Source organism: Bidens hawaiensis, unplaced genomic scaffold (assembly GCF_021521415.1).
Source record: "Bidens hawaiensis isolate Kalapana, Puna unplaced genomic scaffold, B.hawaiensis_p1.1 tig00009443_1, whole genome shotgun sequence".
Taxonomy (NCBI): domain Eukaryota; kingdom Viridiplantae; phylum Streptophyta; class Magnoliopsida; order Asterales; family Asteraceae; genus Bidens; species Bidens hawaiensis.
In genome coordinates this window covers 43,955-71,283 of record NW_027491698.1, presented here as the reverse complement: position 1 = coordinate 71,283, position 27,329 = coordinate 43,955, and the positions used below count along the sequence as shown (strand labels likewise).

The 27,329-nt window shown below is 35.1% G+C and overlaps 2 protein-coding genes and 1 non-coding gene across 4 annotated transcripts; all 3 read right to left on the bottom strand.

Annotated features, from left to right (window-relative positions):
- Positions 1-593: 593 nt before the first annotated feature.
- TRNAV-CAC (transfer RNA valine (anticodon CAC)) lies at positions 594-667 on the bottom strand. The gene has a single exon. It is a non-coding gene; the product is annotated as a tRNA-Val (tRNA).
- A 2,301-nt stretch (positions 668-2,968) lies between these two features.
- On the bottom strand, positions 2,969-6,824 carry LOC143532325 (transcription factor EMB1444-like). Its single transcript, XM_077027410.1, has 11 exons — positions 6,206-6,824; positions 5,520-5,693; positions 5,333-5,417; positions 5,205-5,246; positions 4,928-4,987; positions 4,726-4,800; positions 3,893-4,606; positions 3,714-3,815; positions 3,510-3,623; positions 3,304-3,429; positions 2,969-3,219 (listed from the first exon to the last, which is right to left on the bottom strand). The coding sequence occupies exons 1-11, from the start codon at positions 6,319-6,321 to the stop codon at positions 3,139-3,141; spliced, it is 1,689 nt and encodes a 562-aa protein (XP_076883525.1). The 5' UTR covers positions 6,322-6,824; the 3' UTR covers positions 2,969-3,138.
- An 8,330-nt stretch (positions 6,825-15,154) lies between these two features.
- On the bottom strand, positions 15,155-19,127 carry LOC143532324 (uncharacterized). 2 transcript variants are annotated; one of them, XM_077027408.1, is made up of 5 exons: positions 18,948-19,127; positions 17,748-17,928; positions 16,586-16,684; positions 16,351-16,502; positions 15,155-15,669 (listed from the first exon to the last, which is right to left on the bottom strand). In XM_077027408.1, exons 2-5 carry the CDS (start codon positions 17,916-17,918, stop codon positions 15,282-15,284), a joined length of 810 nt encoding a protein of 269 aa, XP_076883523.1. In that variant the 5' UTR covers positions 17,919-17,928; positions 18,948-19,127; the 3' UTR covers positions 15,155-15,281. The 2 variants fall into 2 exon arrangements, with proteins under 2 accessions (XP_076883523.1, XP_076883524.1); XM_077027409.1 differs by having other exon boundaries at positions 18,962-19,078.
- Between the last annotated feature and the right edge of the window lie 8,202 nt (positions 19,128-27,329).

Here is a 27,329-nt window from a genome sequence, read left to right as displayed (position 1 = left end):
ATAGCCCATTTCAAAATCCTTTTATAAATCTTGAACTCAGCTCGTAGGTTGTTTTATCAAGCTCGTATTCGGCTTGTTTATTATGTATTAACTAATTATTTATCCCCATTTGTGGTCTAGTGGTAGGAAGGTTTTGGTTTTCTAATAGAGACTCAAGTTCGATCCCCACTTTGTGTCAATTTAGGTGGTTATTGTCAATAAAGGGTTTGAGCTAGGCATTGCGAGGGTTGTCACTTCGGATCTCAACCTCAAGTGACATCCGTGTGTTACGTCAAACAGTTATGCTCTTGTGGTGGCATAACAGCTGTCAAGAGTCATGAGTACTCATAAAACTCGAACCCAAATAACCCGGGGGAGATTAGGGTCAAGTATGAGTACTCGAAATAAGTTTGTTAAACCCGGGAAACCCGAAATCTGAAAATACAACCTGAGTAACACCCCTAACAAATTATAAACTATTGTGAAAATATTATCAAAAACACTAACATATTTTCTATGTTATTCAAATGCTAATGCAATTTATTAGCATTTGGCAACATATGAAATCCCAACCAACATAAATCAAAATGTTATTACGTTAGAAAAAAAAGGAATGTCTGAGCCAGGGTTCGAACCGGGGACCTTTAGTGTGTGAGACTAGCGCGATAACCGACTACACCACCCAGACTTGTTTGCTAGTTTTCACCAAAGTTCATTTAGAAAGTATGACAAAGCATGCCAACTTGACTCATTGATAAAATACACTTTTGATTTGCTTCTTTTTTTTCTTAATCTGCCTTCAAATAAAATTCATTTATAACAGGATAAAGCCTTTAAAATGCTTGCAAATAAAGTGTCACGTAACAAGTAACATCTCAGCATCTAGGGGGTTCATTTTAGGAAAAATATAAATCATGTTTCTACAAATTAGTTTTGCTCTAACCGACTACACCACCTAGACTTGCTTGTCTAATTCACCTTGATTTTAGTCCCGAAACATAAAGGGTCAATTTGGCTAGATGAAATAGGTTATGAGATAGGATAAAAGTAGTACTAGTAACAACGCATTTGGTGATGGCTTTACTCAAGCCCGTCTTAATTTTTTAAAGATTCAAAGTGCATAATAAAATTGAGACCCTTTTACATAAGAAAAAGTGTTTTCGATCTTGTTACTCTTGTGCCATCTATGCGTGCCTATGTGTAACTATAGACCACAAACCCTTGTTATTTTTTGGAATTTGGGGCATTTCTACTTAGGGGTGAGCAGAAAACCGAATTAACCGAACCGAAACCAAACATCTAAAAACACTAAACCGAATCATTACCGACGGTTAATTTTTTAGTTTTTCGAAAAACCGATTTTTGGGTTTAGGTTCGGTTATCCATTTCAAAAAATGAACCGATTAATCGAACCTATGTTTTTTACGTGTTTTTTCTAAATATTGACGGAAACAAAACACCAAAAGAATCTATCATTGACGGTGATGAATATGATGAAGATTGGGTCTAAACTTTGAAGATGAATAAGATAATGAATGAAGATTCGGGCAAAACTTTTAGTATTTTTTTATTAAGAACTTTGTTGAATTTTAAATTTTACTACTCAAACAACTTTGTATTAGTTTGGTTCCACGTAACACATGCCTATCTTTGTATTTTTAATTCAATATATATGAGGTACTTTTTTTTAATGTCTATTCACAATAAAAAAACGAAACCGAAAATAACCGAATAACCAGATAACCGAAAACCGATCGGTGATATTCTAAAACAACCGATAGCTTCTATTTCAGTTTGGGTTTTACCTAATAACTGAACCAAACCGAACCGAACCGAACCGTAGAAGAGTAACGAAAGAAAACATTCCATGAATATTTGAGCAACAAAAGGCAGCATCACAATGTTTGGTAAACTGAATACAAGGACTGTGATAAATCAAATGTTTAAACATGAGAAAAAGTGTAAATGTTTTAATAGTTTTGGACTCTACAGAAATTAATTTAATAGTATTTGAAACCCGTAGGCAACCTTTGGTAGGGTTTTAATACAATGGCAGTCCGACACTGAACACCGATCTCGTCACCGGTAACGTAAGTCTTTCAATGATTTGCAGTTGATAATAACCAACTATTCATACACACCTATACACACACACCCTACCCATTATTCATACACACCTATACAAGCTGTACAGGGACAAATATTGTCCCGTGAAATTATTTTTTAATCAAACTAGACAATCAAGAGAACATGAGCAACTTCATTTTAATCTTTTTGTAATAATCCCTTTTTATATAAGATGGGGTAAGCGAAAAACGAATTAACTTTATTTTGATATTAATCGACGTTGATATTCGTTAAGTTTTTCCTCACAACCAAATTGTGAAAAACAGTTTGGATTTTTTTTAGTTTTGTTTTCTTTGTTGTTGATAATATGAGATTTTATTTAAATCTATTTGGGCTATACTCATTCCATACAACTCGTATGGAGGCTTTCCGGATAGTTGGCTACGGTGTTGTTATGGTAGGACCCATTTAATGTTAGGGATTTGTTTTATATTAAAGTTTTTCATTTTATCAATAGACTTTCCTTTAATTTGTGTGCTAACTTTGTATGTTGACTTGTTTCTCTTTATCTGTATTTGTTTCTAATTGATATTCTGTTTGTGTAGATTAAACAATGGGATTGATGAAAAAAACTAAAAAACTTTTAATAAAGTTGATGTCATCAACAGAAACTGGTTTTTTTTATGTTAAGAGGAAGAATCCTAGACTGAAGCAGAACAAGCTTGAGATCAAAAAGTATTATCCACGTGTTAGACGCCATGTTCTTTTCACTGAAGTCAAGATGAAATAAATGATAAGAGAATTAATCTTCATGATGGTAATTTAACCATCTTATTATCAAGTTTTTGCTACCAGTATCCATATTTTATAATATCATTAATCCTGTTTTCATGAAAATATATAAAAACTTTATATTCCCAAAATAAACAAGCAGCAAATCACTATCACATTGTTTGAAAATTCACAAGCCAAATCACAAGTTCATAACAATCAATCTTGCAGCAAAATATAATACCAAATAAAAAGAGAAAATCCCGATCAAACCAAGGTATCAAACACAAAAATAATCACTCTACAAGAAAAATCACAAACTCAAGTCTTTGTCTTCAGTTCTAATATTTGAACGAGTGACCACAATATATCCATCCGATGCATACTTATGTTATTCTCCGCCTGCATAGATCACGTTGACTAGATTAGCCGCATGTTAAGTTTGACTTGTTAATCGATTTGGGTTATGTCAATATCATGGTATACCTCAACAATGAAACACATCCATGTTTTATCACCATATGCGTCTATTGCGCCTTTTAAAATGGTCAATCCCAAGCACCTGATCGCTTCAGCAATCTCTAGAAAATGAACACATTCGTCACACACCATCTGTGCACACAAAAAGCAATATTGTTGGCAAGAATTGAAAATATTTCATGGGTTTCTGGTGTTATAAGTCACAACTATACCTCTACCAACATTTGCCCCTCGGTACCAATATTTTCCACGATTATTGGACAAACTTTTAGGTCGTTTCCTACTTCCATTGCCCAACTTGAACCCTGATCTTGATTCCCGAGCAACTACAAATGGTAATAAAAATTAATATGTTATTGCTTGATAGGCCTATGAACATAAAGCTTATAGAAAACGATAGAAACAAAGATAGGTACCTTAGACTCAGCACATTTATCAATTTTATCGGCATGCTTCGTGATACATTGCATGAAAAGCATATGTTTAATCGTTCGTTCCAAGAGTGAATCGATGCTACACTGTGTGACACAAATTGTTTCAACTTATTAGTTTAATAAATTCATAAAATGAATATTATTGGAAAAACCGAGGTTACCTTTGATCCATTAGGAACAAGCTGTCTGAGTTCCTTAATACGATCTTGAATTAGTTGTCTATCTCTAGGCCGGGGTTTACCACTTTCACCGGGCCTAGCCCGTTTTTTCCCGGGCTTAGCGGGTTCTTGGGGCCCGTCTAACTTCTCACTACATTTACTAACACTAGTTGATGAGAAGCCTTGTAAAGAACGCTCGAAAGAGTAACAAATTGAACCACTGGTTTGCAAATCACTAAGGGTTGGTTGTAGCCGGGGAAGGGGTTTGACTGGTTGACCAGATGACGTTGACCATTTAGTGTCACTTTCACTGCAACACATATTAGCAACAACTGCTTCCAAGAGGTTTTCAGAGCATGATCTTTTTTTGCTGCTTGTGTCTCCAGCTGTCTGGTCGACGGTTACAGTCTCGGTTGTAACTGTGTCCCAATCGAAACCATTATTTTGCTTATAAAATGTGGGTCCCAGTGCTTCATATAACTCACATCCAACTGGAAACTTGAAAGAATTGTTGGTTTCTGGTTCCGGAAATGTGGGCATGAACAAGTCATGGTTTTGATCATTGTAAGTTGTTGATCGGACGGTATCTGATGTTGAGCTTACTGTTCCTTGATGATTGGTGATCGTTTTAACTTTAGTCCACTTATTCGTTGTTCTATCTTGATTGTTTACATGTCTTTGAGATCTCACTGAACCCGAATTCGTAGACATTTCCGTCTGTAAAACAATTTGCATAGTAAGTTGCTGGATGTGACAAAATATGCGGGTTGGGTGATGAGTTATAATATTAGAATGATAATTTGGTACGGTTGGGAGAGAGATATATATATATATACCACACAAGGAGAAGGTTCATGTAGCTCGAAAAAGATCTCTTTAATATGATTCACGAGCTTCAAATCCTCGGTGATCTGCATATTTTATATTAAAGACAGCTTAATAAAAAGCTTGATGTGATTAACTCTTTTACGTGCCTATAATACAAAAAAACTTATAGATAAAACATGAGATAGAAGTAAATACTTAAAGTAGTCTTACGGTTTTTAAAGAGCCGAGTTGTACAACCCCATATGAACCAACAGCGACAACAACGATGGTCTACAAAGCATAAAGACATCAAAACTATCATTTCATAAATAGGATTAGAGCGGCAAAATGAGTAGGTCTGGCTAGTTCTGTAACGAGTCAAAATGGGTAGTTAACTTTTGCCCCAACAAAATTACTATCTTCATAAATAAGTAACATGTTGAATATGATTGTCGAAACTATATCGTTAAAGTAATACTTCAAATTTGTTGTATGTAGCGTGACATACCTTGATCCCGGCTGTAAATTGTGTTTTCCATCCGTCAAAATGCTGAAAATTAACATGAAGCGTAAGAAATATATTATTAATATAATACAATATAGTACAGTATTAGCGATATCAAAGTTATAGCTCACCGTGTCTATAGAATACAAACTATTAACAAGTTGATTTCCTGATATCCATTGATGTTTACCCGTAGCTGCAACCTGTCCAACGACCCTGCCCAACAAAGATTACAAACACACGGATAATAAGCACGATAAACAATCCAATTTATACGTAACCACCTCAAATGTAATTCAGTTTTATTTATCAACATACCCTTCCCCAATAGAATATATGCGATAAGACATGTTTGCAATAGCTAATCCAAGATGATCTTGTGCATACCACTCGTCCTTCAAATTGTCATTCGTGTTATTGAACCAGTTGTTGATATCTGAACAATCGTTTTTCTCTTTATCGTTACAATAAGCATCTTCCCAACTCAACATCCTACCAACATTCCCATTTTGGTTAGTTCATGCTAAAATTACATATTTGCCCCCCACTTGCCAAAATTAAATAACCTCTTATACAAACTATTTACTTGATTGATTATTATTAATTTAGGCAAATTCATAGCCGTCTCGTGGGTAAGCTAAATAAGGCAATGGCTTTAGGCCTCCAGATTTATAGAGCCTCCATCTTAAATAAGAGTTACGTGTTATGAGATTTTGAAAGTAAAGTTCTTTTATAATTAGTAACTCAATGATGAGCCACAAGCTAAAGATGATTGCTTCATATTCATTATCACAGTATATCATCCATATTCTGTAATTCTTGTATACTCTCTAGCGCTATACGCATAAAGAAAAAAAATAAAAAGTCCTCAACATTTTAGTTAGTTTTAGGCCTCCCACAATGTTGAGCCGGCCCTGGGCAAATTACATATGCATATTAAAACAAAAGACAAAAAAACATGTAGATAGTAAAGTTGTTGAACATGAACATGAACATGATCTTACATTTGAGGTTGATGTTTGAGCTTCCAAAAAACAGCATACTTCCAGTCAGTGTTAAAACACAGATTCTTGAGAAGTCGGTGCAATTCGCCGCCACCACCACCACTCATCATCTTCATCCCCACTATGTTAACCAACTATAGAACACCCCACCCCCAAACAGAAACTAAAATGACCTTTTTACCCTCTGCAACCTCTAACTACCCCTGTAAGAGCCTCTGCCTGCCTGTTTCCTTCTCAAACCCGCTCGCCGCTTTATTGGTGGACCCACTGTGGGAGTAAGAAGACTTCCCAATCCCATCTCCCAATTCACTTCCAACCAAAACCCCAACCTCTCAACAGTTTCACTTAATTCACAAGTTCAACTGTCAAAAGATCAATCTTTGAACAAATTATGACAAAATTCAAGATTTTCACCATCAAAATTCAAGAATCTTGAATTTAACTAACTGTGATCAATCAATGAATTACAAAGAAATACTTGGAGGGTGTTGTCTAAAAACTCAAGATTTAACTAATATCAAAAGACATTGAAGAAATCAACATAAAAATCAAATCTTTTCATGAAATCTTGCTTAAAAGTCAGTAAAACAAGACACCCAGATGAATATGATGATATGATCAAAAGTAGTTTCATTTGTGTGTTTTCATCTTTCAAACTTGTGTTTATAAACAGCAGGCGGCTTTTTCATTAGTCAAAAGTTACACCCACCACCCTATACTTCAAAAGGGTGCTAAATTAGGCACAAGAAGTGTAAAAAAAAAAACATTTTGCCATTTGGTCCTATATCATTTTTGGGATTTATGAGTGTTGTTTTTATAGATGGATAGATAGATATTCCAATTGATGTGTATGGCCAACACCATGATATTTGAATTGAGGAAAATGTTTCTTATCTTTTCAGGAAAAACCCTATTCATATTAATCATTTTTATGGCCAAAAGCTACAACACCAACAAGACACAACCCCATCAATATATATCTTCTCATTATGGTTAATCATAACCATTTATTTGTTACTTTTATTGTATGCCGACGTCGTTTTAGTCAATCTCATAAATTAAAATATCGAATGCCATGGTTATGTGCTACGCATATTGTGTGTACTATGCTTCTTTGGCTAATGAGTTAATTTTAGTAATGTGTAATTCACCAATATAGGTTGTAACGTAGTAATAATGAGTAAAGACTACCCTTTTACTAAAATGATGAGGGTTCAAATCTTGTAAGTATTGTTAAAAAAATTGTATCAAACTTTTATCTGAATAAAAAATATCAATCGATGTTGAAATAAGCTAAGCAAAAGTTTAACAAAATTGAAAATCAAAGAACTTAAATGGTGTGTGTATTGATATGTTTAGGTATTATCTAAATTATGATTATCAATGATCTCTAATCATTGTTTAATATTATGGGGGTTCCTTTTTAGGAAAAAAGGAAATGCATGAAGTCACGACAAATTTACCAAGAAAATTAAATATGGTTAAAAAAAGGTGAAGCATAATTATTATACGTTCAAACTTTAGCCATCCAATGTTTTTATTGGTTAATATTTACAGATATTGAAAAGTTAGAATTTAATTTATTTCTAGTTTCTAATTTGTATGAAATAAAAAAGCAATTTTTGTTAAATTATATAAAAATTAAAATAAAATAAACTAGAGATTGTAAGTTGTAACTAAGGTGATATGAGGTAACATATCTATATCATAAAAATGAAAAGGATTTAATAATTTAAAATGGTTTGTTATATCAATACCCAAGATCTTGATTAAGGCTTCTTTTGGAACCAAATTCCGCTTCTCTTACTCCGTGTGTGTGTGGGGTGGGGTGGGGGGAGGGGGACGTGCAGGATTGCGGAGAACGCCCTGACCTTTGGTGGTCACCATCACACTCATCACTCTCGCCATGTGTTACAGAGGATTGTAAATCTTATTTAATTGTATTTAAAAAAACAGAAAAAAAATGAGTGACAGGTGATGAGCATTAGGGATGGCAAAAATCCCCGAATCCGACGGGGAAACCCGAAAACCGGCTTATTTCGGGTCGGGTCGGGTTTTGTTTTTTCGGTTTCGGGTCGGGTTTCGGAGATTGTTTCGGGGATTGTTTCGGGTTCGGGTTCGGGTTCGGGTTTGGGTACCCCCGCCCCGACCCGCCCCGATATAATATATATAAATATAAATAAAAATAATATATATATACATATATTAAAAACCTAAACCTAACAATCTCAAATCTAAACCTAACAATCGTGAATCGCCGTCCACTGTCTCAGTACCTAAACCACCAATCCACCGTGCACCACCAATCCACCACCAATCCACCGCCAATCCACCACCAGTGCACCAGTGCACCACCAATCGGCAGTCCGCAGCACCAGTGCACCACCAATCGGCAGTCCGCAGCACCAGTGCACCACTCAATCTGCAGCACCAGTGCACCACCAATCGGCAGTCCGCAGCACCATCAATCTGCAGCACCAGTGCGCCACCGCCATTCCGCCCCCGATTCACTCAATCGCCGTCTGCACCACCATCACCATCCACTCAATCGCCCCGTCTGCACCACCGGACCACCCTCCTCCTCCTCGTTCTCATCCTACCACTCTACCAGGCTACCACCTGTAATGTAAGATCCCTAATTCTCTTATCGGTTTCGGGTTTTCGGGTTTTCGGGTTCGGGGACGGGGCGGGTCGGGGGGGTACAAAAAACCAAACGGGGAATCCCCGAATTAAACCCGACGGGTAATGGGGCGGGTACGGGGATGGTTTTTGGTTTCGGGTTCGGGTTCGGGTTAAGCAAAACCCGCCCCAAACCCGCCCCGTTGCCATTCCTAATGAGCATAACACGTAGCCTTACTTACCTGCTGAAATTCAAATTTGATAGTTTCTTCAAAGTTTTGTTTTTCCGGTAAGTGAATTATTCACTGATAAAAGTCTATATTGTAGGAATGAAAACATAAATAAATACATCATATTCTAAGAAGATAATAAATCAAGTGTGCAGGAACCAAAACCAAAAGTATGTACATAAATTCGTATATAAAGAGTAAGGTCTTAAAATAAAAAAGAAATTGTGAGAATGATGCTGATAGTGATACTCATTGTGATGCTTTATTTTTTTTACTGTGTCTCGTTTAATTAACAAATGCACTGTTTTTTAGCTTGCCAAGTATAAAATATGTATCAAAAGTTTCTTGTAACAGTAAAATACTATACAACCATCATAAAGATTGATTTTAATTGTGATTGTTTCATATGTACACGTTCAACATACTAGATCAAAATAACAAATGATAAATCACTGTATTCGGTTTCGATCAATAGATATAGTTTATTTTATTTTAATTTCATTCTCTCTCTCTCACTAAAACATACGCATATATGACTTAAGCATGGGATTAGAAAATTGGTTTTGGGTTCCTATTTTGCTAGCATTAATCATGATTTTAGGTTATCATTTCTTATGGCCAAACATTTGAAATTCTTTGGAAGCATAATATGTCCCTAGTTGGCTCCTGGCATAAATAGTAATATCATGTTTTTTTTTATAAAAAAAAAATTGCTAGACGTAAATTGAACATGAGTTGGATTGATACGAGCACGACATAAGATTAAAATGAGTCGTCAATAATTTCAAAAGAAAATATGAGACAACCTGTCAACTAGAATTTTTTTTCTGTTTATCAATTGGCTGCTCAAAATTTTAAAATAATATATAAAAAAAATTTTAATAATCCAAATTTAATGCAGTTGGCCGATAATAATATCAACTTTGAAAATAACTGTCATTGGTCCCAACTTTCACACTATTTGTTTTCATTGGACATCTGTTAAAAAATATAACGACTTTAAGTTTTTTCCAAATTTCAAATTGGTGTTTTTGGGCTTTTGATTCTGAATGAGAATACAAATCGACTGATGTAAAACTTAACTCAAAACGGCGCTTCAAACAGCTTGATTTTTGTTAATTAGAAGTTTAAACACCGGAATTGAAGCATCATTTAGTTGTTTGGACCACCGTTTGGAGGTAAGTTTTACATCAATCGACTCGTATCCTCATTCTGATCAAAAGCCCTAAGATATCAGTTTGAAATTTGAAAAAAAAAACTTAACGTCGTTAATTTTTTTTAACAGAGGTCCAATGAAAACAAATAGTGTGAAAGTTGAGACAGTGACAGCTATTTTCCAAATTATGATTATTATCGACCAACTACATTAAATTGGAATTACTAAATCCAATTTGCCATATATAAATGTCTAAATTTTATAAAAGCAAAGACGTTCAAAATCATACAAGAACTTTACCGTTCAATCACCTTACATATTATCAATACACTAAAATCTTGTCCTTCTGTCATCTTTTACTTTTATTGTGTTATTACTTATTTTGCGGTTAAAATGTTAAAAGAGAGGTAAACACATTTCTACTACAAAGGTATACAGGGAGAAAATCATTACAAAAGATTATATTATTGTACGAAAAAAGAATATTTAAATCGCTTAGTTTGTCTACCAATAGTTTATATTTTTCAAAATTTTACTTTTTACGTACGACGAATGTCTATCTTATGTAAATAAGAAAATCACCTTAACTGTCTTTTTTATATATATTTTTTTATTTTTAAATATATACATAAAAATGTGTAGGTTGTGTGAATAAAATATACTTACACATGATTTATACATTTATACACATAGTTGACACACATGTGTAAGTTCTATAAATAAACAAATTTTGTTTATATCATTTAAGAATGCTAGAAGATGTGAAACATTGCATCTTGACTTTTATGTTTTATATTTCTTATAATTAAAAAAATAAGTGAATAAGTTTGTTGTTTTTTGTTCTTGAAAAAAATGTGTTCTACAAAGAACCCTACCTTACCCTCAGTGATGGATCCAGAAAATTTAGTCAATGGGTGCAAAAAAAAGTTCAACATAGAGTACGTCAATTCAAACTAAAACAAGTCAAACTAAAATGAGTCGGGTCAAACGGAAACGGGTTGAGTAAAAAATTTATATTAACCAAACTACGTATAGAAGTGTAAACAATAAATTTCATTAAAGATAAACAAAATACATGTTACAATTGACCTTTACGTGATTTCGTCTTTTAAAAACGGTCAATTACAGTTTATTCGTAACACTTAAAAGTGCTTTTTTTCAACACTACAAATTACACAAGCATTCAAAAAATCTTCACCAATTCGATTACGTAAATTTGTATTTATGATCTTCATTGCCGAAAAACATCTCTCAACCGTTACGGTCACAATAGGCAAAACTAATGTTAGCTTTAATAATCGATAAACAAAATGAAAGAGATATGTTTCCTTGTTTCCACCATAACTTTAGCAAGATCCGCAATACCTTTCAGATTAGCAAATCTTTCATCTTTTCACACACTGTCAATGTACAAACCAAGTTGACATGCAAGAACAATTTTGTCCCTATTATCAAAATCATGTGGATAAAACTCAAACAATCTCATTAACTTTGATGCATCAAACTTGGAAATGAATCATACAGATTGAAAACCGTGTTTTGAAGTAAATCCGTGTTAATCTCATTAAAGCGATTACCAAATTCTTGAATTTTCATATTGAACAATCAAAATTATAATAATGTTGATTGATGATTGTGTACCTTTGTCTTTTGGGTCTATAACCATTGTCATCGACAACATGTGAAGCCGCCATCACCCTAATTTGTTCGCCTCCCACTAATTCCAAAATTTCAATTAAAGTGGTTGAGCAATTAACTAATATGGGCTTAATTATTATTATTCATAACCAAAATAAATTTGGGCTTAAAAATTTTGACTTGAAATATATAAAGTTAAGTTTGGGGCACTAAAAGAGTTAAGAATGGGTCACTAAATTTTTTTTGGATGGGTCACTTAGGTCTTTGTATATTGCATATTTTTTAAGGAAACTATAGGCTTGAGTGGGTGCAAACGCTCCCCTGACTGAATACTGAATCCGCCCCTGCCTATCCTATATATTAATATAATTAAATAATTTTATACACACATACAACCACATATACATCTATACTCCATGAATAGTATCTTGATCAATCATAATTTGTAACTCGCTTTTTTAAGTTTTAATTTCACCACTTATACTATAAATAACATTCACTTTTAGCTCATTTAATTTTTTAATAATATCTTATTTGTTATTTATATGTATCTTTCTATAATAACTTTTCTTCATTTTAAAAAGTTCTAAATACACAACTATTATAATATTTTTCTCAATATATGATATAATATCATATAGATTTCATGCAAAACGGGTTTCATTCAAAATAATGTAATTTTTGGTTTTGTAAATGACTCCCGTACGTGATTTGATATGTCAGATACTGTAGATATACATGTACAAAATTACTTTCACGTTGTACGAGCCAACTCCAACGATGCTTAGTTTTTATTTCTCAATATGTCGATATAATTTTATTGAAACAAATCTATATTTAAAATAAAGTATTTTTTATACTAAATTAATTCCAACCACGTTACAGGATAACTTCAACCGTAAAGTACAAAAAAATGAAGATCAATATGATTAAAAATACAAACAAATTTTGTTCTACACACCAAAGTCAAAAAAGAAGCAGAAACATAAGCATTGTGCGTGATCTTGTAAAAGACAATCAAACAAAGCTCAATATCGTGAATTTTACATTTTTTAACTTGAAAATAAATTCTTTGTCTACTTTATTTAATTATTTACTTTAAAATTTATATACTTTTTGGTTGTTTTTTTTCTTTCATATTAAAAATGATAGAAAGTAGATTTTGTAGCTTGGCTTTTGAGTAACATGTAATCTTGAGAGGGTGACTATTTATTCTCCATGTTTATGAGTGCTTTTTTCATGATTATCGGTTATTTATCTTACTCTATACCAAAATTCAAAATATTAACCTAAATAAGTAGACTTTTTCTTGACTTAATTACTTGAGATAGGTGTTTTAAAATCTTGAGTTGAAACGAGTTTGGGTCTAACTATGGCTCATTAATACACAAGTTTGAAGCTTATAAGTTTCGTCTAACAAACTTGGCTAGACTTGACAGGCTTAATAAGTCCGATGTTTGAATAGCTACCATAATTATAGTTTTACATAATAAATATATAATTACGTCACATATATTATACAACAAGTCATATCCAACAAAAAATTCACCATATTACTATCTCGGAAGTTGAGTGTTGCTTATGAATATATACGATGTACGTATTTAGATTATAAGTATATATAAAAGTAAGTATGTGTTTATATTACTAAAGTAATTAAACAATTAATAGAATATACGAGTCGGGCTTAAACCAAACTTAAAAGTACTCACTAATGAAGCTCTAGCTTTAGACATAAAGCACAAACGAGTGAAAGTAAACTTGAGATCTCTTAAGTCTTAAGTTCAACGGGAGCTCAACTGATTTACACCCGCAATTAATTAATTACGTATGATTTCACAAACTTTGTTACTATACTAGAGATCATACTGGTTTTTTTTAATATAAAGCAATATAGGAAATCATATGTGACTGAATAGGATTTTGAAAACATTGATTTATTCGTTTGACTAGTTAAACATAACATATAACATAAAGGTGGTGGTGTTCTATGAGAAATGAGTTGAATTAACATTTATCCCACTACTCTTAGTGGCCACCAACCCCAAACAAAAGCCTACCTTTCTTTCCTTCCTTTTACATGTTCTTTTTCAATATCCAATAAAAATTTCACACAAACATCTATATTCATTATGTGTGAGAATTTTATATATTAATACCGGATGGGTTATTGTAAAAATTACTAAAAAGTTTTATGTGACATGTAACCACATTCTAGAATGCATTGTCTATTTTAGAACGACTGCAAATACATCTATTAAACTAAAAGTGATTTTATTCTGGTGTTATAATGATTTTGAAACGTTGTTATAATCGCATAGTTTGTTCTTACTTCAAATGTGCACAACTTGGATGCATATAATTTATAAGAACTGTTGTAATTGTATTAGTATTAAAGGCATTGTTATAACTTGTTTAGACATACAATTGTAATCAATATTGCATTTATATTTATTGAGAACCCCTTCTTTTAGATATATTAAATACACTGCTCAAACTAAAGATAATAAAACCTTTTGTAATATATACATTTTTGTAAATAGTAACAGTGTTTATAAAGTCTACAGGTTTGTGAAACTAGATTTGCACTGAAAATTTACATTTTAAACTGAATCTAATATAATATGGCCATTCAACGATTTTTTAACTTCTCTAATTATCACGGTAAACCTTTATTATTTTATTATATGATTTATAAAACAAAGTTTATAAAGTCTTTTTAAATTTTAAATAAGCTTGTGGACCTACATTAATACTAAAAAATTGTATTTTAACGATTTTTAACTTTTCTATTAGTTACCATTTTATCACCAATGCAATTTTAACAATTAAAATATAATAAATAAATGTAATAAACTTCTCATAACAAAATCAAGTTATCTTTAACCCTTGTAGAAGGTCAAAAACAATTTCAACTTTTACAAGTTGTGCTTTGTCTTATTTTTTATGTTAATTATATTAACCAAAAGCATCATATTTGTCAACTCATTCATGATTCATCCCACAAGATTCCAAAGTCTCACCCTCGAGGTATCCAATGCTATGATTCACATTTGGCATTGCTTATTCTTTTTTATAACTTCCATTATTTCAATCACAAATAATTGAATCAACCCCAATCCCAAAATCCTAAAAACAACTTACCATTGTACTAAAGTAGCTATATAATAAATAAGTAAATAAACCATCCAAACACCCCCTACCACATTTATCCAAATATTAATACCACTGTGGCAGTGTCAATACCATTGTCATTTATATCCAAATGTATAATAATACTCTCATACCTCACAAAGCTAATAAACATGTCCAAAACACAAATATGCAACTCTTGAAAGAACCTTCTTTTACATAGTCCGCTAGAAGAGGTATCAATAGAATAGATTCACCATGAGTTGAAAACAAAACAAAAAAGATAGTTTTACTACACTTTCTAAAACAGCCAATTAACGGTGATATTCCCGAGCCAAATGAAGAGAGGAAACTGTGCTAAAGCGATAAACAACAGCAAGTAATGGTGTCTGCTGGAATCGAAGCTTCTAACCTCTGAAAACAGGACCCGCTTCATAGTTTTCACCAGAAAGATTCCCATGCACAGGCAAGTCCAAGGCATCAAAAAGTAGTAGGAGTATGACACAATGATTCTACCAAGAACCGCGAGGCATAATCCAGTGAATGCATACCCAGCGTAAGCTACAATGTCTAGTAGAGGCGCCTCTGCGCCACCCAATGAAAATAGTGACATTTTGAGAAGTGAAACCTGTAAAAACCATCCCACTACTCCCTTCATGAACAGCCAGTTCAATGCTTCTGGGGTAAACCTGCAAATCAATCATTGTTAGCTAACTATATAAACATTAATCCTGAAAAGGGGCGATTTATTATATACCCCTAAAACTTGAAACATATCATATATACATATACCCATGTTAAAGTAAAATAAAAAAATCACATATATGTCCCTACAAAGTAGTTAATATATCAAATATACCTAATTCATCAAAAAAATTAATAAATGACCATTGTACCCTAATTTTTCAAAAACTTTAAAATTTCATATGACTATTCTCTAACTACCAGTTGTTTTATTTACCCATTTCTAGCTAAAAATTACTTTCTAAACAAACAATAGTTTACTCAAAATATTAAATTGCTTATCGTTCGACTATCATGTGACCAAACCTGGTTCGGTTATCTGATTATAATTCAATTATCGCATTCGAACATACAGATTCGATTGTTCGACTGTCTGTCGCCGAGAGAACAAAAAAAGAGGGGAACGATTTGCTTCGCTTGCTTATCATCAATGTTGATCAAAATCCATATAAAAAATTAAGTTTATAAAAATATAATGGAAAGGGGTAAAATGGCCATTAAGTAAAAATTTATTAAAGTTTATGAATATATGCAATAGTTTTAGTTGAGTATACATGAAAGATATATATATAAGAAATAATAAAATTAATCCTAAAAATAATATTATATGGTAAAGGTATACTTACTTTCCTTGTAGTCCCAATGAAAAGCCAGCAAGAACAACATATGTGCCAAAAGCCATTAACGGGATATACAAATCGGGAGCATTGATATCATAAATAGGGGGTTTGTATGATAGTCTACCCCCTACAGGTTCGGTAATTCTTGTCCAATGACCCTGTTGACGAAAAATTAAAAATATAAAAAAAAAATGAAATGAAGGCAAGGAGACTGATGATAAACTGAAACAATGAAACTTACCCTATGCAAGAAAGGGAATAGAACGACTTTCAGTTTGTTTCTCACATAATGATCGTTGACTTGAAAATAATATTGTGGATCGGAGAAGTATCGACTAATCTGTTAACAAATAAAACAGCGAAGAATTAAACATCAAACCTTAAATATCACAAAAATCATATCACAGTGTGTGATTGTTGTGTAAACTTTGACCAAGAAATAACAAAAACCTTTTGTTCATCAAACTGCTACTAACTATGTGATCAATGAACTATACATGCTAGTCAATTGTCAAGCATAGATATGTGCAATATTATTTGATCCGCTGATTAGCATTCACTGCTTGAATCAAATAGAAACTAATGGTACACTTTAATAACCATGCACTAAACATCAAAAGATGTTATAGTTGATAGATTTTATTAGAAAATACCGAATTACTATGTGTGAAAAATCTAAAACACGCATTTTGAAACACTTAATTAACTGATTATGAGAATATTTCTATCAAATAACTTAAAATAGAGATTTACTTTCTAATAAAGTCAAACCTGCATCATTGAAACTCCAAAGGCCTTGATTAATTTTAGACAAAACACGCAAAAAGGCACATTTAAATTTAGGACAGATGAAGTAAAAGGTGGAACAATCATGCTAAGACATCAAAACAAATTTAATAACACAACAGTCTCCAATATGAACACACTGGACGCAGCACAAATAAACAGTGGCAGCACAAACTCCCAAAAGATGTATTTTTGTGTAATACTGTAACGAGCTCTCAGAAGTGTTCTTAAATCTAAATGAGGATGTGAACAGAACAGACAAACATCAGCCAGATTGCATTAAATTTTGTACAAGCAATGTGAATAAGTTACAGATCCATGAAGCAAATAAAATAATAAAAGCCTAATGTGATTTTGTTTACTCTCTAATTCTTAAACTTAATTCAAAGGTTTCATTTAGTATTCTCTCTGTTCATTTAGTTATTGATAGTTAAAAGCCTTTATATCTAATCTAAAAACACCCTCACTGAAACCGTATACAATATAACACTAGGTACTATTGTTCAATAAACACCCTCACCCTCACTGAGACCACACTGTCCTTAAACTTCACATAAATTAATTAACATCAGAGATAAAAAAAATGTATTCAAACAGTTATCTGCAGTGTCACTTACATTACTTTGCACGTACTCAGAGCTCGAACCTAATATCTTTTCTCCATATGCACCAAGTCCACCTCTTATTAGTCCTGAGCTGGCTCCATAAAACGGATTCCCAAAAGGAGTTTGTGGCGTATTTGATGGTGGTCTTGCCCCCCCAGGTGGATTTCCAAGAGGATCATACATGTTCAAACACCTAAAATACAAAAAAATTGCTGTTCCTTAGCAAAGATACAGCATATTCTAGGAAGATAAATAAGTCTAATATACACTTTTTGACTGAACACATAGGTATAACTATAATTACATTTACACAAACAGAATTCTAATTTCAACTTATAATATTATACATATAGAAGTACTCAGAGCACTATTAAAATGTTTTCCTTCTAGCACATTGGTTTCTATAACCATGTTTGGCTAAAAGCATGTACAGTCACAACTACATCATCCACTCAAGTGTTCAATTCCATAATCAACGACAATAATTAACTTTTGTTATCAATATAGGCGACTGTAGGATTCTAAACTGGCATGTGTAAGCCATTCTACTTGGAATGAGTACACGACAAAACTCAGTGTTGCAAAATCACGCTTGTAATCATCAAAAATAACTACAAGATCTCAAATCCTAAAGAAACTCTACACAATTCACACTAAAAGTCCAAATTCAGCCCTATTTTTTTGTAAAACATATTTAAACACAGATCGTCATTCGTAGATATTAAACGCGTATGCTAAAACCTAACCTTTGATTTAAACCTATGGATACAATAATTAACTTTTGGTATCAATTTAGGTGACTGTACGATTCTAAACTGGTATGTGCACAACATTCTACTTAAAATGAGTACGCAAATTGCAAAATCACACTCGTAAACATCGAAAACAACAACAAAATCTCAAAACCTAAACAAACTCTACACATTTAACACCAAAAGTCCAAACTCATCCCTAGTTTATTAAAAACTTCATACAATGCACATAAATCGTCACATATAAATATTAAACACGTTCGCTAAATCCTTACCTTCAATTTAAACCTAATAACACAATTTCACAGCATAATACTATAAAGCAGATCCAAATTCGTGATCTAATCGTTAAACATAGCAATCGTTCAAAATCGAAAAGTAAGGTAACAAAAGGCTGATAAATAGATAGGTTATGAGTGACAATTAACAGCGTGTGTGTGTGAGTGAAGAGGAAGCGCACCAGAGGTGTTATACGACGGAGCGAGAGGTGGCGAGTGGTGTTTCACGGCGGATGTAGGCGGCCGGCAGCGGTAGCGGTGATCGTCGGAGAAGCAGATCTGAGAGAATTGGGGTTTTAGGATGCTTGGAGCGTAAGGCTTGTAAATTTGAAGGGGTAATGTTGGAATATATGAATATGAACTGGACTTGCCTCGAACCTGGTAGAAGTTTAAAGTTATACCCTCTAGTTTTAAATAGCTTAAATATGCCCCCTATAAGTTATACTCAATTACTAATACATATACGCTTGCCTCGAACGAACCTGGTATACTCCGGAGTACCAACACCCATGCGTCCTATTCACGAAGGGTAAATGGTTTACGCGAAGATGAGCCGGTTGTGGCCGTTTCTTACTTTGGAGCCTTACTATGAGAATTCTGACGAAAGTAAGTTTTTACTTGTAACGTTCCGGATTCTTCGTTTTTTTACTTTAACATTCATCGATTGCAGGTGAAGGTACAATTTTTTCCACTCTTTTGGACAAAGTGGGGGGGGGGGCATGATGGTACGCCGCCCAATTACTCCTCAAGACATACCTTTCTTAGAGCGTACGCGGAACAATTTCCTTTTCTCTACCACACTTACTCCGGAGCCTGTTGTCTCTGAGGCGATGTACGCTCGAGGTGAGGAGTTTGTTTTGAAGTGTGAAGGTATTCTTCAACCCTGACCTATAACTGCCGATACTTCGAGCGGAGTGATAGTACTTCTTTCATCTAGCGAGGAGTCGTCACTCTGCGAAGGAAAGTTATCAGTTGGTGTTATTAACCCGTCGCATTCAACTGCAGGTTTGACCCGCAAGCAAGATTCAAAGGCCACCACTGACCCGTCAACAGGTGAGGAAGATGGTCCTCAATCCGTTGAGGGTGAACCTCAGGTTACGGATGCGGGTGCTTCAAAGGCTGCTGGCAAACTGAAAGCACAACCTTCTGACGCCGCGCCTCTCAAGAAGAAGAAGAAGAAGAAGGCCAAAGTCCTGGATTTAGGAGCTCGGCTTCAGGAGCTTTCCTCCCAAGATGTTTCTATGGGTAAGATTATATGTTTCGAACTCTTATGAATATATTTGGGCTTATCGCTTCTTGGTGACCTTAAAAGTTTTACTTTGGAAATGTTTCAGGTTTTAAGAGTTCAACTGCTACACAACTTCCGACTCCACCATCCTCACCGTTATACACTGTTCCAGATCTTCGAGATCGGAACCTCTTGGAGCTGTAACGCGCCCTAAGTCAGTAGTTGGTGTAACAACGTTTCCGATGTCTACCGGGGTAACACCTACTTGCTGAGCAAACAATCCCCGAGCCGTAGAACCACCCAAGGTAAAACCTCCAGGGTTTGCGGCATCGGTTAGTGTAGCAGGAGTCGTGATTCGAGCAAAAACAGACGTTACTCCTTCACGTGTTTCAGGATTAAGGTCACGTGAAGATTGCGCTTGGTTCTCCGTCGGCCCTTTAGGTAACTGATTCATATCGTAAAGAGGACGGAAAAATTTCTTGTTGTTCTAACAAAAACACGGATGGCGCCAATGAAGAAATACGGATCTACTCCCCTTAATGGGTCTTAGATCCAATGAGTCAACATGGTAGGATACGGTTAACTGCCGATACGATATGAACACAATTCCCAAAATCCAGTGACGTGAACCTGCAAAACGAACACCGTGAGCTCGTTACGGGAAGGACAAGAGGGGGGTCTTCCCGTAACCACCATCTGGCGTGAGAATAAGTACAGTTCTGACAAAGATAATGCGCTTAAGTAAATTGAGAGAGTACAGTGTGAGTGAATGAATACCTCATGATGATCGAGAGGGTATTTATAGCCGAAGGGTGTGGGGAAGTAATTGGGCCACCTGTCCCTTTAGAAGATGCTCTTATAACCGCCCGGACACGTGTCCTCATACGATAGGTTCAGTCTATACGTTGCATGTGCATGTATAACAACCTAGACACGCATCCTTCTGATAGTGGTTAATGGGTAACATTAGCCATGTGCATGGTTATAACGGCATTGCCAGGTGTCACTAGCTGATTGGCCGAGGGATCACGTATTGCCCAAGAAAACATCTTGGCAAATCTTTTAGAAGGTAATTAGTTATTAACAGCTGTCACGGAGCATTACCTCGTGGTCATTTACGCGGAAGGGTATTCCTTCTTGCGGATGACTTTTGAGGGTGTCAGGATGCTTCCGCATGTGCCATGTGTTGGGTTTCTATGGAATTTATAAATTTAGTTAACCATTTAACTAGTCACAATTAAGGCGGAAGCGAGATATTAACAAACTAAACTTATGTACACATGTGTTTATATATGTATATATTACAAAACTATATAATATATGTTCATGAATAACCTAGTTTATTCATGATATAAGATTACCAATAATCTATATATTAGAAACCCGAGGCAAGGATCAAGTAATACGGGAAAAGCTAAACTATCAAAGCCATAAACACTTACATTCTTAACCTTTTAAGAGTGTAGTTAATGTTGAAGAAGATGATGATGTCGATGCTAGACTTTCAAAGGGAAAATCCTCAAACAGAATATACCCCGAGCCTCCAACACACACCGAGCTATGTTAGGGAGCTTGAACACGAAAAACCGAGACTCAACCTTTCTTCTTGATTTCGGCCGAACCCAAAAGAAAGAAAGAAAGAGTTGTTGTTATAGTTGATATTACTTGAAAGTCTTGATTATGATTACTTGAAATATATATATATCAAAAATGTATCTTGATCATCATTTCTTATCATCATTCAAAATCCCATGATGTTAGGTATTTTGGTTTAAGTAACCCATACTCAAGATTTGACCAAGACATGGGGTGTGGGGCCCACCCTAAAACCGGCCCCAATATATTTATTTTTTATTTTTTTTTTTTATTTATTTTATACATTATAAAATATATAAACACCCCATCTTTTATAAACCATTTTATAAAAGAACATATAATTAAATAATCATTCCAATAATAATTATTTGAATAAATAAATTAACCAATGAATTTATTTAACACTTTCAAGTAAATATTCAGAAACCCGATTTTCTGAATGTGTCGTGTTCTGTATTTGTCCTATAGATCTTATCTTAACAAATACATAATTGGTGTGTGTCTAACTCGTTATTGGGTATGACCCGTCTTGGATCAAACACGGCTAGCCATATTAACATAATTATGTGTCTCGGGCATATGGTATTCCAACAATCTCCCACTTGCACGTGACTCATAAGAAGTTAATGTTAATGGTGAATACCGCCTAACAACAGGTCACCATCTCTAGTGTGTTTGACTAAGTGCCATTCAATAACATCATCCCCTTCAAGTCCATACTTGATATGATATAGGTAAGTCTTATCACTACATCCTTTTGTTACTAGATGTCCTGTCAAATCGAAGAGACACAGAGTAATCATTCTCTCAATGATTTAACTTAACAGGCCTTAGACATCTAAACTCTCAACACATAAGAGGAACAAATCCCATCTTGACTGCATACATCCTTGTTGACATCTCATATGATATCTGAGCTCTTTCTTAAACGTCATCGTGTTACCGAAAAACAAAGAAGAGAGTCAAGTTATCAGACTTGATGAAAAACCAGATCTAATATGCATCTCAGGTCAAAGGACACAATGATACTCGCCTTTACTCAAGGATTACTTATGATCAGTTGCACTAACTCCATGCAGTGATCCTTGAGAGCGGATCATGTCCAACATTTGTATCCCACAAATATCTATGAACCTTGGTGGCAAACCTATGCCTTATATTCATCACATGAATATCAACCAATCCGGGTTCATAATAGTCTTACCTTCATACTTGTTCCCACAAGCATGATCGACTACGGACGTTTAGAACAACATAAGTCATTCATGGATTAAACATGCAAATATAGAACATAACTCATTTAATAATTAAAACATAATTAATCACATGAGATACCCATTACATTCGTTCTTATACAAACACTAAACACAGATTAAATCCACTCACTAGAATACCGAAGTCCTAATGCACAAACATGACCCTCATGCTTTGGCCTATCGAGGAGCTTCGTGAGTGGGTCCGCAATATTTTGATCGGTATGAACTTTATGAATACATATCTTTCTCTTTTCAACTTCATCCCTTATGTAGTTGAATCTGCGCTCAATGTGCCTCGTTTTCTGATGAGCACGAGGCTCCTTGATCTGTGCAATAGCACCCTCATTGTCACAGAATATCTCTAGGGGCTCCTGAATGGTAGAGATAATCCCTAGATCCATGATGAACTTTTTCATCCATGCAGCCTCTTGGGCTGCCATTGAAGCGGCGATGTACTCAGATTCTGTAGTGGATAACGCGACAACATCCTGCTTCGAACTCTTCCAAGAGACAGCGCCTCCATTTAAGATGAAGACATATCCCGACTGTGACCGAGAATCATCTCGGTCAGTTTGGAAACTCGCATCCACGTAACCCTTTACGACGAGTTCCTCCTCACCAGACCCATATATTAAAAACATATCCTTAGTCCTTCTAAGGTATTTTAATATATTCTTGACAGCCATCCAATGACTGTCACCTGGGTTGTGTTGGTATCTACTCGTAATGCTTAAAGCATATGAGACGTCCGGTCTGGTGCACATCATTGCATACATAATAGATCCTATTGCCGAAGCATAAGGAACATGCTTCATCCTATCTTGCTCTTCCTTAGAGCTAGGACTTTGGGATGAGCTTAACACGGTTCCTCTTGGAATAGGTACCAAACCTTTCTTAGAGTTTTCCATCCTGAACCTTTTCAGGATTTTATCAATGTACGCACTTTGATTGAGTCCGATCAATTTTCTTTGTCTATCCCTATAGACCTTTATTCCCAAGATATATGTCGCTTTTCCAAGATCCTTAATTGAGAAACGACTACTTAACCACGCTTTAACGTTTTCCATACTTGGTATATCATTTCCAAATAAAAGTATATCATCGACATACAAAATAAGGAAAATGATTATACTCCCACTAGCCCATTTATACACACACGCCTCATCACCGTTTTGGACGAAACCAAACGCTTTGATTTCTTCATTAAAACGATGATTCCACATCCGTGATGCTTGTTTCAACCCGTAGATTGATTTCTTTAACTTACAAACTTTATCAGGATTAGATGGATCGACAAAACCTTCAGGCTGAACCATATGGACATCTTCCTCAAGATATCCATTTAGAAAAGCGGTCTTGACATCCATTTGCCATATCTCATAATCAAAATGAGCTGCAATGGCAAATAATATCCTGATCGACTTAAGCATCGCGACCGGCGAGAAGGTTTCATCATAATCAATCCCTTGAGTTTGCGTGAAACCTTTTGCTACAAGTCGTGCTTTGTAAGTATCTAAATTTCCATGCATATCGGTTTTCTTTTTGAAGACCCACTTACATCCAACCAGTTTGGAGTTAAGTGGACGATCAACCAATTCCCAAACTTGGTTATCGTGCATGGATTGCATCTCGGCGCTCATGGCTTCAAGCCACTTGTCACAATCAGGTTGTGACATAGCATCTTTGTAGGAGATCGGTTCATCCGAATCGACCAAGTAACAATCATCCACAAGAAATCCATATTTCTTGGGAGGTCGACTAATCCTATTAGATCTGCGAGCAACGTGTGTATGATCAACCATTTGATCACCTTCAACATCCTCGTGTTGAAAGCTAGTATCGACCAACTGTGTATCATCCAGTGATTCTTGAACCTCTTCAAGTTCCACTCTCTTTTCACTAGGTCCTTCCATAAGGAACTTAGTTTCTAAGAAGTATCCTTTGCGTGAAACAAACACCTTTTGTTCACTAGGATCATAGAATATATATCCTATATCATCCTTTGGGTATCCTATGAAGATACACCTGATGGATCGAGCCTCAAGCTTATTTGGGGTGTCACGTTTAACATAAACTATGCATCCCCATACCCTTAAATATGAAAAGGATGGAACCTTTCCATGCCATACTTCATAGGGTATTCGATCCACCTTTTTGGTCGGGGCCATATTCAAAATACGAGCCGCTGTAAGTAGCGCATATCCCCAAAATGATGGCGGTAGTGAGCTTCGTGCCATCATTGATCGAACCATGTCCAACAGTGTTCGATTCCTCCTCTCGGATACTCCGTTATGTTGAGGAGTACCAGGAGGAGTGAGCTGTGAAATAATTCCACAATCTCTAAGATGACTTTGAAAAGCATCACTTAGGTATTCGCCTCCTCTATCGGAGCGGAGTACCTTGATTGTTCGGTCGAGCTGATTTTGTACTTCATTTTGAAATTCCTTGAACATTTCAAAGGCTTCATGTTTGTGTTTCATTAGATACACATACCCATATCGACTAAAATCGTCGGTAAAGGTAATGAAGTACCTTTCACTATTCCTACTAGTTGGCTTGAAGGGTCCGCATACATCCGTATGTATGATACCCAACAAGTCCTTAGCCCTTTCATTTGTACCTTTGAAAGGCTCTTTGGTCATCTTGCCTTGAATACAAGATTCACACTCATCAAACGAACCTAACTCATTTGTTTTCAAAAGACCATTCTTTTGGAGAGTATTTACACGATTCTTGTTTATGTGTCCAAGACGACAATGCCAAATGTAGGAATCACTCAAATCCTTTTTGAGTCTTTTAGTGGAAGTTTGATATAATGAGCTATTTAAGGTATTGTCATGAACCAATTCATAAATACCGTTGTTTGGTACAGCTTTAAAATAAAAGATACCATTAGATGATACATGCATTTCTGATTTTACAAATTTAAAGTCAAAGTTACATTGTCTAAGAAGGTGCACAGAAATAATGTTCCTAGTCAAACTAGGAGCATACAAAACATTTTTCAAAACAACTTCCAAACCACTTGGAAGCGATAAAGTGAAGTCTCCTCTAGCGACCACGTGCACCCTTGCACCGTTGCCCATGAAAAGACTCACTTCGCCCTTCTTTAAGTCTTCATTCCTTTTGAACCCCTGCAACCAATTGCAAATATGAGTTCCACATCCGGTATCCAATACCCATGTGTTAGAAGAAATAAGATTTAGCTCAATATTAATCATAAAGACATTACCCGAGGTATGCCCCGCATTCCTCTTGTCTCTTAGCTCCTTTAGGTAGACCGGGCAATTGCGTTTCCAATGTCCGGTCTCCCCACAACCAAAACAAGGATCATCCTTATGACCCCTCGGTTCCATAACCTTTTGTTTCTTTGCCATAACCGGTGATTTGCCCTTACCCTTAAGATGCACAGGAGGACCCTTCCTTTTTGCTACCTTAGCCTTAGGATTGGGTTGAGATCGATTCTTGGATCTACCTTCATTGATCGCAAACACGGGTAAAACCCTTTTACCCATACTCGCCTCGGCTGTTTTAAGCATCGAGTGAAGTTCTCCAATGTTTTTGTCCCACCCGTTCATGTTATAATTTAACACGAATGTGTCGAACCTTTTCGACAAAGAGTTAAGGATCAAATCCGTTGCTAACTCTTTTGAGATGGGACAATTGAGCTTGGCGAGGCGATCAATGTAACTTTTCATCTTAAGTACATAAGTTGAAACTGGTTGATTATCATCCATTCTACATGCATGCAAGGCTCGAACCGTTTCGAACCTTTCAACCCTCGATTGCTTAAGGAACATTTCCTTAAGTTGAGTAATCATGTCGTACGCATTATGGTTTTCGAAATCCTTTTGGATTTCGGGAACCATAGTCGCCAACATGAGGCATGACACTTGAATGGAATCTTCCGTAAGTTTGACCCAATTCATATATTCGACCTCACTACCCTCTTCCGGTTCTTCGGGGATAGGTGTTTCCAAAACATGATATAATTTTTCTTGTTTTAGAACAATCCTTAAATTTCGGAACCAATCCGAAAAGTTATTGTGGTTAAGACGGTCTTTAGCGAGAATAGATCGGAGAGAGACATTTTGGACGTTAGGGATTATGTTGTCGTCGACGTGTGCGGCCATCTGCAGAATTTTAATTAAGTTCATTTTAGTGTTTTACCTTTTTAATTATTAATACCCTTTTATATATATACCAAATATAATTAATAATTAAAATCTAGAATCCAACGATAAACCCGACTCCGGTTAGGTGACCTTTTTCCCATTGTCGATTTATCAAGGTAGTTATTCATAACAATTGCAAACCCTTTTGCAACTTCTAGAGTTTATGGGACCGGTTCGAAATCATATTTCGTGTCGGCATGTTTATCCCATCAACACATATTAGACCCCATGTTTGGGTGACCCTCTTCACATGGTTCTAATTTAAGTCGTCCTACTTGTATCAACTTGTAATATTAACATACAAACGGT

What these genes read in the sequence shown, in the direction of transcription:
- LOC143532325 (XM_077027410.1), bottom strand. Translation starts at nt 6,321, where the DNA reads ATGAAGATGATGAGTGGTGGTGGTGGCGGCGAATTGCACCGACTTCTC. An exon ending in ATGAACCTTCTCCTTGTGTG is followed by an intron (nt 4,607 to 4,725) that starts GTATATATATAT and finishes ATTGTTTTACAG; the next exon opens with ACGGAAATGTCTACGAATTC. An exon ending in AGGGGCAAATGTTGGTAGAG is followed by an intron (nt 3,430 to 3,509) that starts GTATAGTTGTGA and finishes TTGTGTGCACAG; the next exon opens with ATGGTGTGTGACGAATGTGT.
- LOC143532324 (XM_077027408.1), bottom strand. Translation starts at nt 17,918, where the DNA reads ATGTATGATCCTCTTGGAAATCCACCTGGGGGGGCAAGACCACCATCA. An exon ending in CTGAGTACGTGCAAAGTAAT is followed by an intron (nt 16,685 to 17,747) that starts GTAAGTGACACT and finishes ATTTGTTAACAG; the next exon opens with ATTAGTCGATACTTCTCCGA. An exon ending in TATTCCCTTTCTTGCATAGG is followed by an intron (nt 16,503 to 16,585) that starts GTAAGTTTCATT and finishes TTTCGTCAACAG; the next exon opens with GGTCATTGGACAAGAATTAC.